This window comes from Mustela nigripes, chromosome 9 (assembly GCF_022355385.1).
Source record: "Mustela nigripes isolate SB6536 chromosome 9, MUSNIG.SB6536, whole genome shotgun sequence".
NCBI lineage: Eukaryota > Metazoa > Chordata > Mammalia > Carnivora > Mustelidae > Mustela > Mustela nigripes.
In genome coordinates, this window is record NC_081565.1 from 1,766,809 (window position 1) to 1,779,554 (window position 12,746).

Consider the following 12,746-nt stretch of genomic DNA (forward strand, 5'->3'; position numbering starts at 1 on the left):
TAGGTGCTGACGTCAACCGCTGCACCGCAGGGGGACACTGGGCGTCACCCAGCTGCTCCCGAGCTGGGCGGGGAGGGACCTGCAGGTGCCCCGGGGCCATGGAGGGCGGCTCGGGTACACACAGTAAGGAGAGCCAGCTCCTTCCCCAGCCCTGCAGGCTCCTCCGCTGAGTCCCTGTGCTTGCAGTGAAGGCGGGTGGAAAGGCGCCTCCCTTGAGGCTGACGGAGCTTAAGTGCCGGGTGTTTACCCAAGACAGCTATTTGGGGAAAAGGCAGAGAAAAGCAACATTTCTTCCCGCTTCCTGCCAGCTCTCCTGGTGTATGAATTATTCCCGAGAGCTGGTTCTGCGGGTCTCTTACCGAAAGACTCATGTTGGTTTTCTCCAGCCAGGAGAATTGGAGGTGAGGGGCCGTGGTCACCCTCCCTAAGGGACCACGGCAGGAGCCTGAAAGAAGCTCCCTCAGACAAGAATAAACGGCCGCAGCCAGAGTCTGGAGGACATCGGCCTTCAGCCAGACTCCCGGGCTCCACCGCGGCTTGCTTCTGGCCTTGTCCCCCAAGTCAGCCGGGCGTGGAGTGGGGCAGGGGGCAGGCACCCGCCTTGGGGAGGCCAGGCCGGGGGCGGTCTTTGGGAGGACTCCCCGCACAGAGCTCCCCGTCCCATCCCCCGGGCCCCCTGCAGGAAGGTGCGCGCCCCCTCGCCCAGCCCCCCTCCGAAACTTCCCCCGCGGAAGCCCGGGAAACCCGGGAAAGTTGCAGGGCAGCGGGCGGCGCGCCGGCCTTCAGCACCGCGGACAGCTCCGAGCGCGCGGCGACCCCCGCCCTACCTGTCGTCGTTCTGGAAGGACGGGTCTCCCAGCAGCAGGTCCCGGAAGCGGTACCGCGGCGGCAAGGGCAGCACCTCCGTGTCCAGGTCGCTCATCTTGAAGCTGCCGGCGTCCGGGCGCTCGCCGTCCCCGCCGCCCGGCTGCCTGCGGGCACACGCCAGCGCCCCCCCCCCCCGCCCCCGCCCCGCGCCCGCCCCCCCCCCCCACCCCGGGCTCCGCCTCCCGCAGACCCCCGCCCGCCCGCGGGGTCATCAGCGCCATCCGCGGTCTGTACCCCCACCCCACCCCCATCTCTCCCACACGTCCCCCCGTGGGGTCAGCAGGAGAGCGGCCCCTGCCCACATCCCCCCAAGTACCCCCTCCACTCGGAGCCGGGTCAGCTTCACGCAGCCCCAACCTGCCCACCTGACCCCACCCCCGGCCCCCTGCAGGCCCCTGCCTGCTGGGTCAGTCATGCACAACCCCCCCCCCCCCTCCCTGGACCCACCACCCCTCCCCTCTGCATCCCCTTCCCCTGTGCGTCCCCCTCCCCTTCCAAAGACCCCTGCCTGGTCAGCCCACAGCAGCTCTCACCCCACCTGCACCCCCAGTCCCCCTCCCTCCCCAGCCCTGCCTTCTGCAGGCCCGTCACCCACACCGGCCAGCTTCCCCCCACCCCACAACTCCACCCTACCCACCAGGCCTGTGGCCACTGGAATGCACAGCACCTGCCAGGGGCTCACTCCAAAGCACACAGGGAGAGGTTTGTCAAGTCCAGTTCAGGGCCATGAAGCCCGCCCAGCAGCCCCCTCCACAATCCTTGCTGCTAAGGCTGTCTGCTCCGTTTTCCTCCAGGTCCAGAACACCCGTCTTTGACCCGGAGTCCTCCTCCCAAACCCTCAGGCTCCTGGGGAGGGGGAGTGCCTGACCAGAAGACTTAAGAGAGGACCTTGTTCTCGGCCTCCCTGGGGCCAAGGGGCTTGTCTCAGATCAGAGCCTAGGAGTGGGGTGTCACTTGGGGAGGGCTGAACTGCCCTTGGTGGTGTCCACAGGATTCAGAGACCACAGAGCCCCCTGCCCCCATCACCTGAGTGGAAGAGACCTGACCATGCTGGCACAGGGGGTTTGGGGCCAGACTAGGTAAGCCAAGGGGGTCCCTGGAGTTGCAAGCATCTTTCGGGGCTCCTGACCCTTCCCCATCCGCCCCCATCACCACATCGGAGTGAGTTTTGGCTAGTTACCCGTAAAAGAAGTGTGGGCAGATACCAGCGCAGCCACCCCCATGCTCCTGGCCTTCTGGGGCAGCAGCTCCCAAGGCTCATGCGCCCTCTCTGCTCACCAGGCGAGAGGGTTACTAGCCACCCCTTGAGCCCATAACCTCAGAACAGCTTGGTGGCTCCTGACCCAGCAGGACAGCTGCACATCTCTTAACGGGATGCCTCTGTGGCACAGAAGTGCAAACAGGGACCCAGGCTCCCAACCTCAACCAGTACCCTGGACTCCCGGTCCTCTGGCATCAGTGGACCTTCCAGGGCAGTCCAGCCCCAGGTCACCCCTTGGTGTTGCTTCCCAGACGGCCCATGGTGGGATGTTTGGGAGAAAGCAGGACTCCTTCCCTTGCAGCCTCTACCTGCGGGGCTCACCTCCCCAGGCTCCTGTAAGAGCCAAATCCCGAGGAGGGCCACACCACAGCTGTGGTTCTTTAGAGTCGGGGGGCCCTGGGCTGGGCCTCCTGGGCCCCTTCTAATCTGCTCCAGGGAGAGCAGAAGGAGCTGGGGACGGTACCCTCACTTTAGCAACCCTGTTCCCGAGTATAAAGCAGGGCTGGCAGGAGGGCAGCGGGAGGACGCAGGAGCTGGACTTGGCCTCCAGGAGGGCACAGGAGTCTGCTGACCACACTCTGTTCCCTGAGCTGGAAAATTGAGGGCAGGCTGTGCCCAGAGGCTGGGAGCGGCTGCGGGGTTGGGGGGCACTCACCTGGAGCACGAGATCCTCTCAGGCAGGCGGGCGGCCGCCTAGAAGCCCTCCTCTCCTTCCTCAAACCCAGAAGGCCAGGCCCACTCCCTGAGCCCCCAGCAAGGGCTCGTCCCACGCTCCCTGTGCCCTGAACACGCAACAGGGTCGTCTCGACACCCCCACCCCACAGGTCTCAGAGCTGCTCGCCTCGGAGCACTCCCAGGCCAAAGCTGCAAGTGGCAGGCGCGGGCCTGACACGCCCGCGCGGTTTTCCCATGTTACAAGGTCAGCCCCGAGGATCTGGCAACGTTTGAAAAACAACATTTTCCTAATTGCATCAGTGTGGCTGTGTGTTTTTCCTTAGTCACACGCTGGCTGGGCTGTGGGGAGGTGCGGGCAGGCAGGAGGGCAGAGCCTGGGGGCTGTAATTTCTGTTTGGCCCCTCTCTTGCTGAAAGCCTCCTTCAGTGGCAGAACCCCGAGAGACTGCCAGGTCCCTGGGCAGGGCTGCCCCGGATTCCTTCCCAGAGTTGAGCTGCTTTGGGCCCTCCACCTCTCCTAACCCCAAGGTCCAGACCTGCAGGGTCCGTGGAAGAGTTCAGAGGGGGGACTCCGCTGCGTGGGGGTGGAGGTGGGGGCAGGAAGCGCACCAGGAGCCGGCAGGCCTGGCTTCCCACTCCTGGGGTGGGTAAGGGTGTGTTGCCTTCATCCCCGATGGTGCCGCTGGGACACAGGACACTGGAGTCAGTACATGGGCACCCCACAGGCCTCCTGGCACCCTGCCTTGTTCCCCCAGCAGAGCTGAAAGCCCAGGACTGTTTGTTGTGCTAGCTGAGGGCTGGGGCCCCTGGGGTCTCCTGGAAAGTGGCCCATGGCTGAGCCACGCTCCCTGAGGCACTGGAGTCCGGTAGAGACCCCTCCCCAAGCCCCAAGGCACGTGTCCCCGAGAGCTTCTGGGCACCCGGGAGGCATGCTGTTCCATCCATGCCGCGGCTGAGGTGGTCTGGGTGGGGCAGGGACAGGACCCTGGCTTGGCTGCCCAGACACATTGTCCACTGCCCCCTTCCTGCTCCCTTGTCCCCGCCTGACCTGAGGAGCCTGGGGGGGAGAAGCCTGGGAAGTCCGCGACCGTGCCCGTTGTCTTTACATCTCCTGTGACGTGGCCGTACCAGAGGACCACTGATTTCTACGAGCACCGTGTGCTCTGGCGGCCCAAGGAAGGCTCCCATCTCCCCACCCCTCACATGCCCTCAGGACAAGCCTGGGGGCCCCCTCTGTGGGACCTGCCAACCCTGGAGCCAGGGCAGAGTGGGGGGCGTCCCTGCTCCTCCTGGAGACTCTCAGGGCCCGTGGGCACCAAGCATGAGGCCCAGGCAGCAGCAGAGGGGTCGGAGGGCTCGAGCGAGGCTCAGGCTTGTCCATTCAGTTCATGCTGGGCAGCCCCAGTGGAGTCACCACCCCTCTCTGAGCCGCAGCTTCCTCATCTATAAGTGAGTGTGCCTCCATCCTCCCAGGCTGGTTGTGAAGGGGTAACAGGGAGGTGAGTGTGACACATACGGCGTAACCCTGGCACAGGACGGCTTCGTCTGCATCAGTGTCTAATTCCAGGCTGACTGGGCAGCGTCTGGCCAAGTTCCCATGGATAAAGGTTCCGACCCCAAGCGTCAGGTTCCTGGGGTGGCCAACACCCCATCCTGCCATTTCCAGGTCAGCTGGAGGCCTCTCTGGGAAGCTGGGATTTGTGACGCTGACCCCAGGCAGAGAGGCCGGGGACGGGAAAGGACGTGTACATCCTGACACACAGCGAGTTCCATGCGTGCGCTTTCCTGCTCCCCAAACCCGCAACCCTGCGGGAGGAGAGCCTTGGAGGCACGGCGGGGTAGTGGCTGGGAGTCCCGGAAACAAAGAGCACAGAGCCAGGACTCACAGCACCTCTCCTCTGAGGTGAGGACCCATGGGCTCATGGATCCCAAGGACCTGAAACACAAGAACAGGCCACGGGGGAGAGAAGCCAGGCTGGCCTGATGCCGGAGCCTCCTGCTACCAGCAGATGTGCTTGCTGCCTTTGGGTGGTGAGGGGAAGCCCCGAGAGCCAGGAAGTCCTGCTTCTCTGTCCTGCTTGCATCGGCCCCTTTGGCGCGCAAGGAGTCAGTCAGCAGGACCACGGGAAGGAAGATAAATGGTCAAAGCCCCGTTCCTCCCACCAAAGGCACCAGGACCTAACGGTCTTACGCTCTGTTTCTGCCCCCTCAGTCAGACGGCCCCATAGCCCAGAAGGCAATGGAACCTTCTCTGCTCCTCCATCGGGGCTGGCCCCAACCTGTCGCTAAAGTCACACTCGCACAGAACCGACGTTGGCATCAGCCCGTCTCCCTTAAGACTCACTGTACAAACAGCCTGAATCGACTGTTCACGATGGGATCCAGGAGTCGTTAATGACCAAAACCAAATGCAGTTTACCTAAAAAGAACGTGCAACGTACTTTGTTATGCCGAGAAATTCAAGGATGCAGTCCATCTGGGTCACATTGGCAGGTACCAAAAAAATGTGTTAAGATCCAAAACCCACTGATACGTTCCACAGAGGAAGACACACCCCCAACTTAATAACAATAAAAGGAACCTTCCAGCGATTGAGGCCGATGTGGTGCCTGTGGCCTGGGATGCCAGTCGGCCTGGTATGACCGGAGACCTGGCCGGCCCAGGAGATAAAGACAAGAGCAAGAAGAACAAACGCTGAAAAGAAACGCACGCGTCTTCTGGCATGTGGCCAGCACACCCAGAACCCCCGAGAGAATCAACTCAGGAGCTATTCGTACAAACGGGAGCATCTCGTCGCCGGGCCCCACCTGAGCACATCCCACAAGCTGGGAGCGGGAGCAAGAACACAGCGGCGAGCATCTCGGGCAGACCCTGCTTGTGGCGGCCGCACGGACCCCCAGGGCCGAGGGGACCCCAGGGGAGACCCCCTCGGCACGCGGACGCCGGCTGGAAGCCGTCACTAGCAGGACGAGGAGGTCATGCTCCCGACAGGTCCACAGCGCGTTCCCCGGACAAAGCAGCAACTCGCTCCCATCAACACACGTGGTCAATCTCTCAAAATGTAACAAACTGTTTCCGAAATTCAGACTGAAATATAAACAATAAACGTGCAACCCAGGCCAAGACCAGCCTCATGGCTGCTGGCACAAGCAGCAGCCACGGGAGCTCTGGGGTTTGGCACAAGGACACGTGGCAGGGAGCCAGGGTCATGCGGGGGTGGTGGGCGTGGTGGCCCTCCCCCCCCACCAACCGCGGTGACGGGACATGGGGACGTGGGCTTGGCGGGGTAGGCGCTGGAACGCAGGTACACGGGCTGGGGCGAACACGAGACCCCCACCTTGCGGCCGCCCACGGAGGAGACTGGAACAGGACGCCGGGGAAAGCTATCTGGCGTGGAGGAGGCCTCTAACATGTGACGACCACAGAACGTCGAGAAACGGAGCAGAGGGCAGATCTCCAGGGACAGCCGCCGCCGGCAGCAGCAATCCCACCGGGTCCCCTGCGGGACCGCCTGCAGGTCGCAGAGGAAAGGCACACGGGCACAGACGGCGAAGGACGGGTGCGTGGCAGGTCAACGAACACACCCAAAGTGGTCAGCGTTCACTGGAGAAGCTTTCCGCCCCTCTGGCGTTCGGGGACACAGAGCCCAGCACGGGCACATGCTGGTGGCCGCGTGTGGTCCAAGAACGTCCAGCACGGGGAGGGCGTGGGGCGGGCTCCCGTGCCCGTGCCTGCCATGGGGACGCGAGTGGAGCCGCTGGGAGCCACGCCCCGGCTATGAGGGAACAGTGGGGCTGTCCCGCCTGCAGACGTGGCCCTCACAGGGACTCACACTGAAGACAGCCAACTCCAGTCCCAAAGAACTTCCACAGGAGGGCGTTTCATCTGGGCACCCAGCTTGTGGGCACAGACTGTCCCCACTGTGCGGTGACCTTGGTTTAGGGGCAGGAGCAGGTGGAAAGACCACGTCCCACCCACAATGCCACACGAGGAGCCCGTGTCTCATGAGCTTGTTGCTGGAGGCCAGGAGGCCAGGACCGGCCCTGCCCCCGGTGTCCCCAGGCTGGAGCACCCGTCCCCTGGCCCTTGTCCTGGGCCCACCTCTGGGCAGGCCTCTGGGGAGAAGTGCCCTGCTCCTCATGGCGGGCGTGGGGCATCCTGGGAAAACACTCCCCCCCCAGGGCCGTTGTAGGGGTCCGGATTGCTGACCGTGCTAATAATGGACTGTCCCAGGGCCCACAGTGAGTGGCAGTTTCTCTAAGGGACACAGTGCCTCTCCTATGACGTGTTCCTCTGTGGTTCAAACTCAGTTCAACATTCCCAAGGAGTCTGGAGAGCCACGCCCATCAGAGGCACTTGGGATGGGGAACGTGTGCACGCGGACGTGTGCACAGATGCATGTAAGCACACGTGGGTGACGACGCCCGTGTGCATGGGTACGTGTGTGAGCGCGACCCCACGCGCCCCTGCTTGGCATCCAGGAGAGCCCTGAAGTCACTGCAGCGTTGTCGGGGCGGGGGGGCAGCGGAGAGCCGGGCACGGTGCCCGGGGAAGCGGACAGCCACGGAGGGCTAAGTGCTTCCTCTGCTGATAATTAAAAAGCCAGAGCCTTTCAAGCTCCTCAGCAGCAGGCCGGCAGGCGTCTCTGGGGAGCATCTGCCCTCTCTCCACAGGGGACGGGGCTCTGACTCCTTGCCTCGAACGGCTGGCTCCCCACTGCCTCCCCCCTGTGTCGAGTTCCAAAGGGAGAGCTTGGAACATGTCATTGAGCTGAATTCAAACTGGAGTCACTCAAACGGACCCTTCCCAGTAGCTTTCTCCATGCACAGAGCTAATCCGGAGGGCAGGCAGGAAGGACCCGGTGTGCTGGGGATACTGAGCCCGACATCCACCCAGAAGCCACGGGGATCTGCAGTCTCCAGCCCGCTCACCCAGCTGGGCTAGGGCCCACCTCTTAAGAAAGCCCCCCGTTGCACACGCCAACAAGGACATGTCATGTCCTTGTCCCTGGTCCCTCAGGGACGGCTGGTGGGTCCATGTCCAGATAGCCAGGCCCAGCACTCCCCCACTGGGTGCCCACGACCCTTAGCTGGTCCTGCCCGAGAGCCACGTCCCATCCGCTGGCCAAAGGTGCCCGAGGACCTGTCCCTCCAGTCCCCCTGATGGGGGCCCTTAGGAACCCATCGGGACAGCCAGCCCGAGGTGGGAATGTGAACTCGCCTCTGTCATGGCCGGGCATGGGGGCTCCCCCAGAGCATGGCTACCCCATCTGTCCCCGCCAGGCCCTTGCTCAGCCCACAGAGCTGGCCACGGGGCGTGCCCCCGAAGGCTGCCCTGTCCTGCAGAGGTGTCCTCACGAAACAGAAGCCCAGTGGGGCTGTCACTCTGTCCACGCATGACACCTCACTCCTGGCAGGTCCTCGGCTCTTTGAGTCTCGTGCACTTGGCGTCCAAGAGAACCCAGTGCTGGGTGGCTCCCCTGTCCTCTGACACCTGCCAGCGCCTCCAGAGTCACGTTCCCACCAAAACCCTCAGGGTTCCCACAAGGACTCCACACCAGGCTGTCAGCCTCTCCTGGGCCCCAGACCCCTGCCGGCCTGGCGCTGTCATGGTTACTGCAGGTACAAACCCCGAGCTCTGGTCACGGTCCCCACGGGGGCAGTCGGAGAGGTGGCTGTCACTTGGCTGGGGGATAGACAGGTTGGTCAACTTCCCCAAGCCTTGTCACACCACACCCGTGTCCCACAGGGTCAGGGAGGACCTTTTGGGGCCTCCCGGTCCCCCAGGTCCTCAAGTGCTGGCCCCAAGACCACAGGAGCCCGTCTCCCCGCACCGCCCAGCGCAGCGGTCAGGGGCGCCCCCGCAGAGGCCGAGCTCCACCTGCTCTCCTGCCCGCTTCCCGCCCTGACCACTTGTGAGAAACAGGAGCTTGTGCTCTGTCCCCATGCAGTGTCCCTAGCGGCTTGGCAGGGGCAGAGCTGACAAGGATGCTCGCCCCATGCCTGAGCCACAGTGTGGGCAGCGGACACCACGGCCTCCATGCTGCTTGGGACCCGGCATGGCCCCTTCCTGCAGCTGCCCAGCAACCCAGAGCTGAGTCCTAAGGTTCTGGGTCCCCTCCGCTAGCAAGGACATGGCCTTCTTTTCAGGAAACCAGCACCAGCTGAGGTCCCCAGCAAACAGCCTCTGGCTCGCTCGCTGTCAGTGTGTCAGGCAATATCACGGGCCAGCAAGAGCCATTGCCTAGGGTGGCTGGCGTGTCCGGAGGCCTCCAGACCTCCCTGCCCCCCATGGGACAGCCCAGAGCAACAACATGGCGGACTGTCCACTACGCCCCCCAAGGAAGGTCTGGACGGCGTCACAGACTTCTCTGGAGCGGCTCTCAAGGGACTCAGTCCAGGCAGCCGGCCCGGCCCCGCCTCCATCCCCCACAAACATTTTAAGCTCACCAGCGTCTACTGTGAGCCTCACCTCCTGGGCAAGGCCCCTGGCTCCGCGGGGGAAGACCTCGGGGAAGGTGCGGAGCAGGACCCACCACAGGCACGGCCCGAAGAGCTCATGAGCCGACTTGACCGCCTGCGGCGTCCGGGGCAGCTCCTGAGCCAACACCCATCTCGAGGTGTCCCCAGACTCCCCCACCCCCCCCTGCAGCAGCAGGCAGGGCCCCGCTCCACATTCCAGGGGCCCCACTCTCCTACTGCAGTGCACGTGTGTGACACGCGCACACACGCCCAGGCACGCACACACCCGCCCATTAGGCCCCTTCACGCATAAGGCTCCGTACACACTCAGGGAGACATGCCCGGGGCACAACTCCGGGGCTTGTCTGGAGAGAAGGCAGGCAGCCCTCCGAAGAGCCTGCAAACCCCCGCTTCCTCCCGCAGCCCGAGCAGAACCCTCGGAGAAGAATTCACACTGAGTCGCTAACCGTCCGTGGGGAGAGGAAGTCACAGTCACAGAGCCGACCTCGGCCACGCTGCGGGTTACTCAGACGCAGACAGGCGGACCAGCTGGCGGGCGCACGGACTGGCACACTTAGTGGCCGCGGGACAGCTGCGCGTGAGGACACAGGTCACGCCCTCTGACAGAAGCACAGCCCCCAGCGGCCACCCCCACCTCAGTCTCCTCACTCACCGCTGTCTTTCCGAGCTGCTGCTGCAGACTCCCCTGGCTAAGGCAGGCCCAAGTCCCCTCCAGCCCCCTAGGCCAGGAGGCCACCCTCGCGTGGCCCGGGCTGGACTGGACCTCAGGTCCTGGGAACCTTCCCCTCAGGCCTAGACCACTTCCTGCTGCCCTGGAGGGACTGCTCCCTAATATGGGCCTGGAGGGCCGGCCGAGACCTCTGGCCAGGCACGTCCCTGGCAGGACGCCAGCCCTGGATCTCTGCGCCCTCTGCCATCAGGGCCCACAGGAGGCCACGGCAGCCCCAGTGGGGAGGGGTAGGGCTGAGGGGAATTGGCAGTTCTGGGAAAGGCCACAGGGCTCGGACCAGAAGGCTAGCACTGGCCAGCTCCGGAGCAGGACTGGCCTCCCCAGGCCTCTGTCCCTTCCATAACAAGCGTCACCTGCAGGACAATGACCTCTGTACTCGGGGGAGGAAGAGAATAAAAAGGGCAGTGCCCGTTGATCTGACGGGCGGCTCGAGCCTGGGAGCCTGGGACCCCACCTCCCAGGGCTAGACCCAGGGTCCAGGCACCAAGGTAAAGATTCCTGCAGCCCAGCGAGCCGAGAGCCCTCCCCAGGACCTCTCGTGCTTGACCTCAGAGCCTAGAGGCCGGCCCCCAGCAGCAGGCAGGGGTACCCGCAACCCCCCCCCGCCCCGCCCCGAACCATAAGCGCCATTACCGGTACCATGCAGCCCCTCTCAAGACAGAGCCTCACCCGAGGTCTGGAGAGCGCGCCAAGCCAGGCCCCTGGACTTCAGAGCTGACCCTGCTGTGAAGCCTGGGGCAGGAACCTCCCCAACCCAGGCCCCCAACGCACCCAAGAAAGGTCTTCCTCCTCCCAGCTAAAGCGTCCCCAACCCCGCGGCCCTGTCCTTGCTGCTCCCACTCCAGTCCGGCCTCACCTTCGTTGGGTGGGGGTGGGGGGGGTCCTTACCCAGGCCAACTTCTCCTGTGGCCTCTCCATCTAGCCTGACCTTCTCCTGGGGGTCCTCACCGTCTCCCTTATCCCATTCAGCCTGACCTTCCACCCGGCACGGCCTTCCCTGGCTGGGGACAAAAACCCCAGCAGGTCTGCTGGGGCTCTGCCTTCCCCGGGGCTCCCTGAAGCGCTGTGCCCTCTGGGCCAGTCACCTGGTAGCACAGGACACGTGGCATCCTGGGACACTGCATGGGGAAAGAGGGCCGACCGTCACTGGCTCCCAAGCCACCTAAAAGCTATAGCAGGAACTACTCTCACATTGCTGAGCAAATTGAGACCCAGAAGAGAAAGGACAAGCCGAAACATCCAACAATCAAAAGCCAGGATTCCTGCCTCTGATGTAAGAGCACACCTCCCTCCCGCACCCCAGTCTGGGTCCTTCCTGGAAGGACGGCCCTTGGCCCCCCACTTCCTTGCGGAGTACCCTTCTGCCATGGCCCACTTGGGGGCCGCAAAGCCACGTCTCCCACCCCCCCACCCCGCTGCAGGCGTGTACCCCAAGGGCCCTTCTTCCAGGTTGGGTGGAGGGAGGCTGGGGACCAGCGTGGCTCCAGCTCCCCAGCCCGCGAGGGCCGCACCTCCCTGCGCCTGGGAGATGCTGAAGCCCCACAACTAAAGATGGCCGGGCCAGGACCACCTGCGCGCGGAGAGCGCAGACACATAGACGCCATCCGCGGCACCTGCGGGTTGTTGGGGTGAGTGCCCCTTTGCCGTGGCCGGTTCCTGCTTGAGTGCTCCTGTCCCCCCACCCCGGTAGGCGGGGGAGGGCGCTCGCGGGCGCGGGCCTGGAGATGCACCTGGGATGTGGGGCTCTGGGACGGGTGTGGGGAGGGTTTCGGGTGTAAGGGTCCTGGGAGGGGGCGCAGGCGGGGACTGGGGTCCCTCCACCAGGGGACAGGCGCGTCAGCGGTACCTGCGGGCGCATCTGCCGTCGTCGAACACGAAGGTCCGGTTGGTGTGGCCCCTGCCGCGCGCTCCCCGCCGCGCCCCGCTGGACGAGCCCCCCGGGACGCGCGACCCGTCGGGGAGAGGCATGCGCGGCGGCAGCGGCTGGGATCCGGAGCGGAGGGAAAAGCTGCTTCGCCTTAGCCGGAGCACCGCACTTTTCTCCCTCCGAGCAGAAGAAAGCCTGTTCCGGGGTGGAGGTCGGGCGCCAGGCGGGGCGTGTCCCCTGCCGGCGGCGCTACGACCGGTCGCACGGGCGCATCCACACCCGGGGACCCGCCCCCTCCACCGATGGGCTCGGAACCCTCGCCGCGCTTTAACGCTGTAAACCCCCAAGGACGCACGGGGCTCCTCGCTCCTGGGGGGAGGGGGCTCTGTCCTCCCAGTGACACCGCCCGCGTCCCTGGAGGCGCAGGTGGCTCAGTGGGTTAAGCCTCTGCCTTCGGCTCAGGTCATGATCTTAGGGTCCTGGGATCGAGCCCCACATCGGACTCTCTGCTCCGCGGGGAGCCTGCTTCCTCCTCTCTCTCTGCCTGCTTCTCTGCCTACTTGTGATCTCTGTCAAATAAATAAAATAATGTTTAAAAAAAAAAAAAGAGGAGCGGACAGAGCCTGGCGCTCGGGCACAGGACGCCCAGGGACCTGCGGGGCTTGGGCTCTGAGCAGCGCTCCCCCGGGCAGTGAGCTGAGGGGGTGGCGCTGGGCAGGCTGAGGGCACCGGTGCGGCCAGAGGCAGGGTGGGGAGGCAGGCCGGCCAGCCCTGGGCGCTGGGGCGCTGGGGCGGCCGAGGGAGGGAAGATGCCGTCCAGAGCTGCGGCTGGGCACGGTCGGCGAGACCCCTGCCCCCCCCCCCC

The 12,746-nt window shown here is 64.7% G+C and overlaps 1 protein-coding gene across 3 annotated transcripts in view; it reads right to left on the reverse strand.

Moving 5' to 3' along the window:
- Positions 1 to 11,997, reverse strand: part of KCNT1 (potassium sodium-activated channel subfamily T member 1) — a 62,159-nt gene extending 50,162 nt beyond the window's left edge. The window contains exons 1-2 of one of the 3 annotated variants that reach the window (XM_059410351.1): positions 11,861 to 11,997; positions 828 to 971 (exon numbers count right to left, since the gene is read on the reverse strand). In XM_059410351.1, coding sequence (XP_059266334.1) covers positions 828 to 971; positions 11,861 to 11,982 — 266 coding nt within the window. In that variant the 5' untranslated portion in view covers positions 11,983 to 11,997. Of the gene's footprint in view, positions 1 to 827; positions 972 to 11,860 lie in introns of those variants that run through there. The other 2 variants (XM_059410348.1, XM_059410347.1) reach the window with 2 other exon arrangements.
- Positions 11,998 to 12,746: the final 749 nt, after the last annotated feature.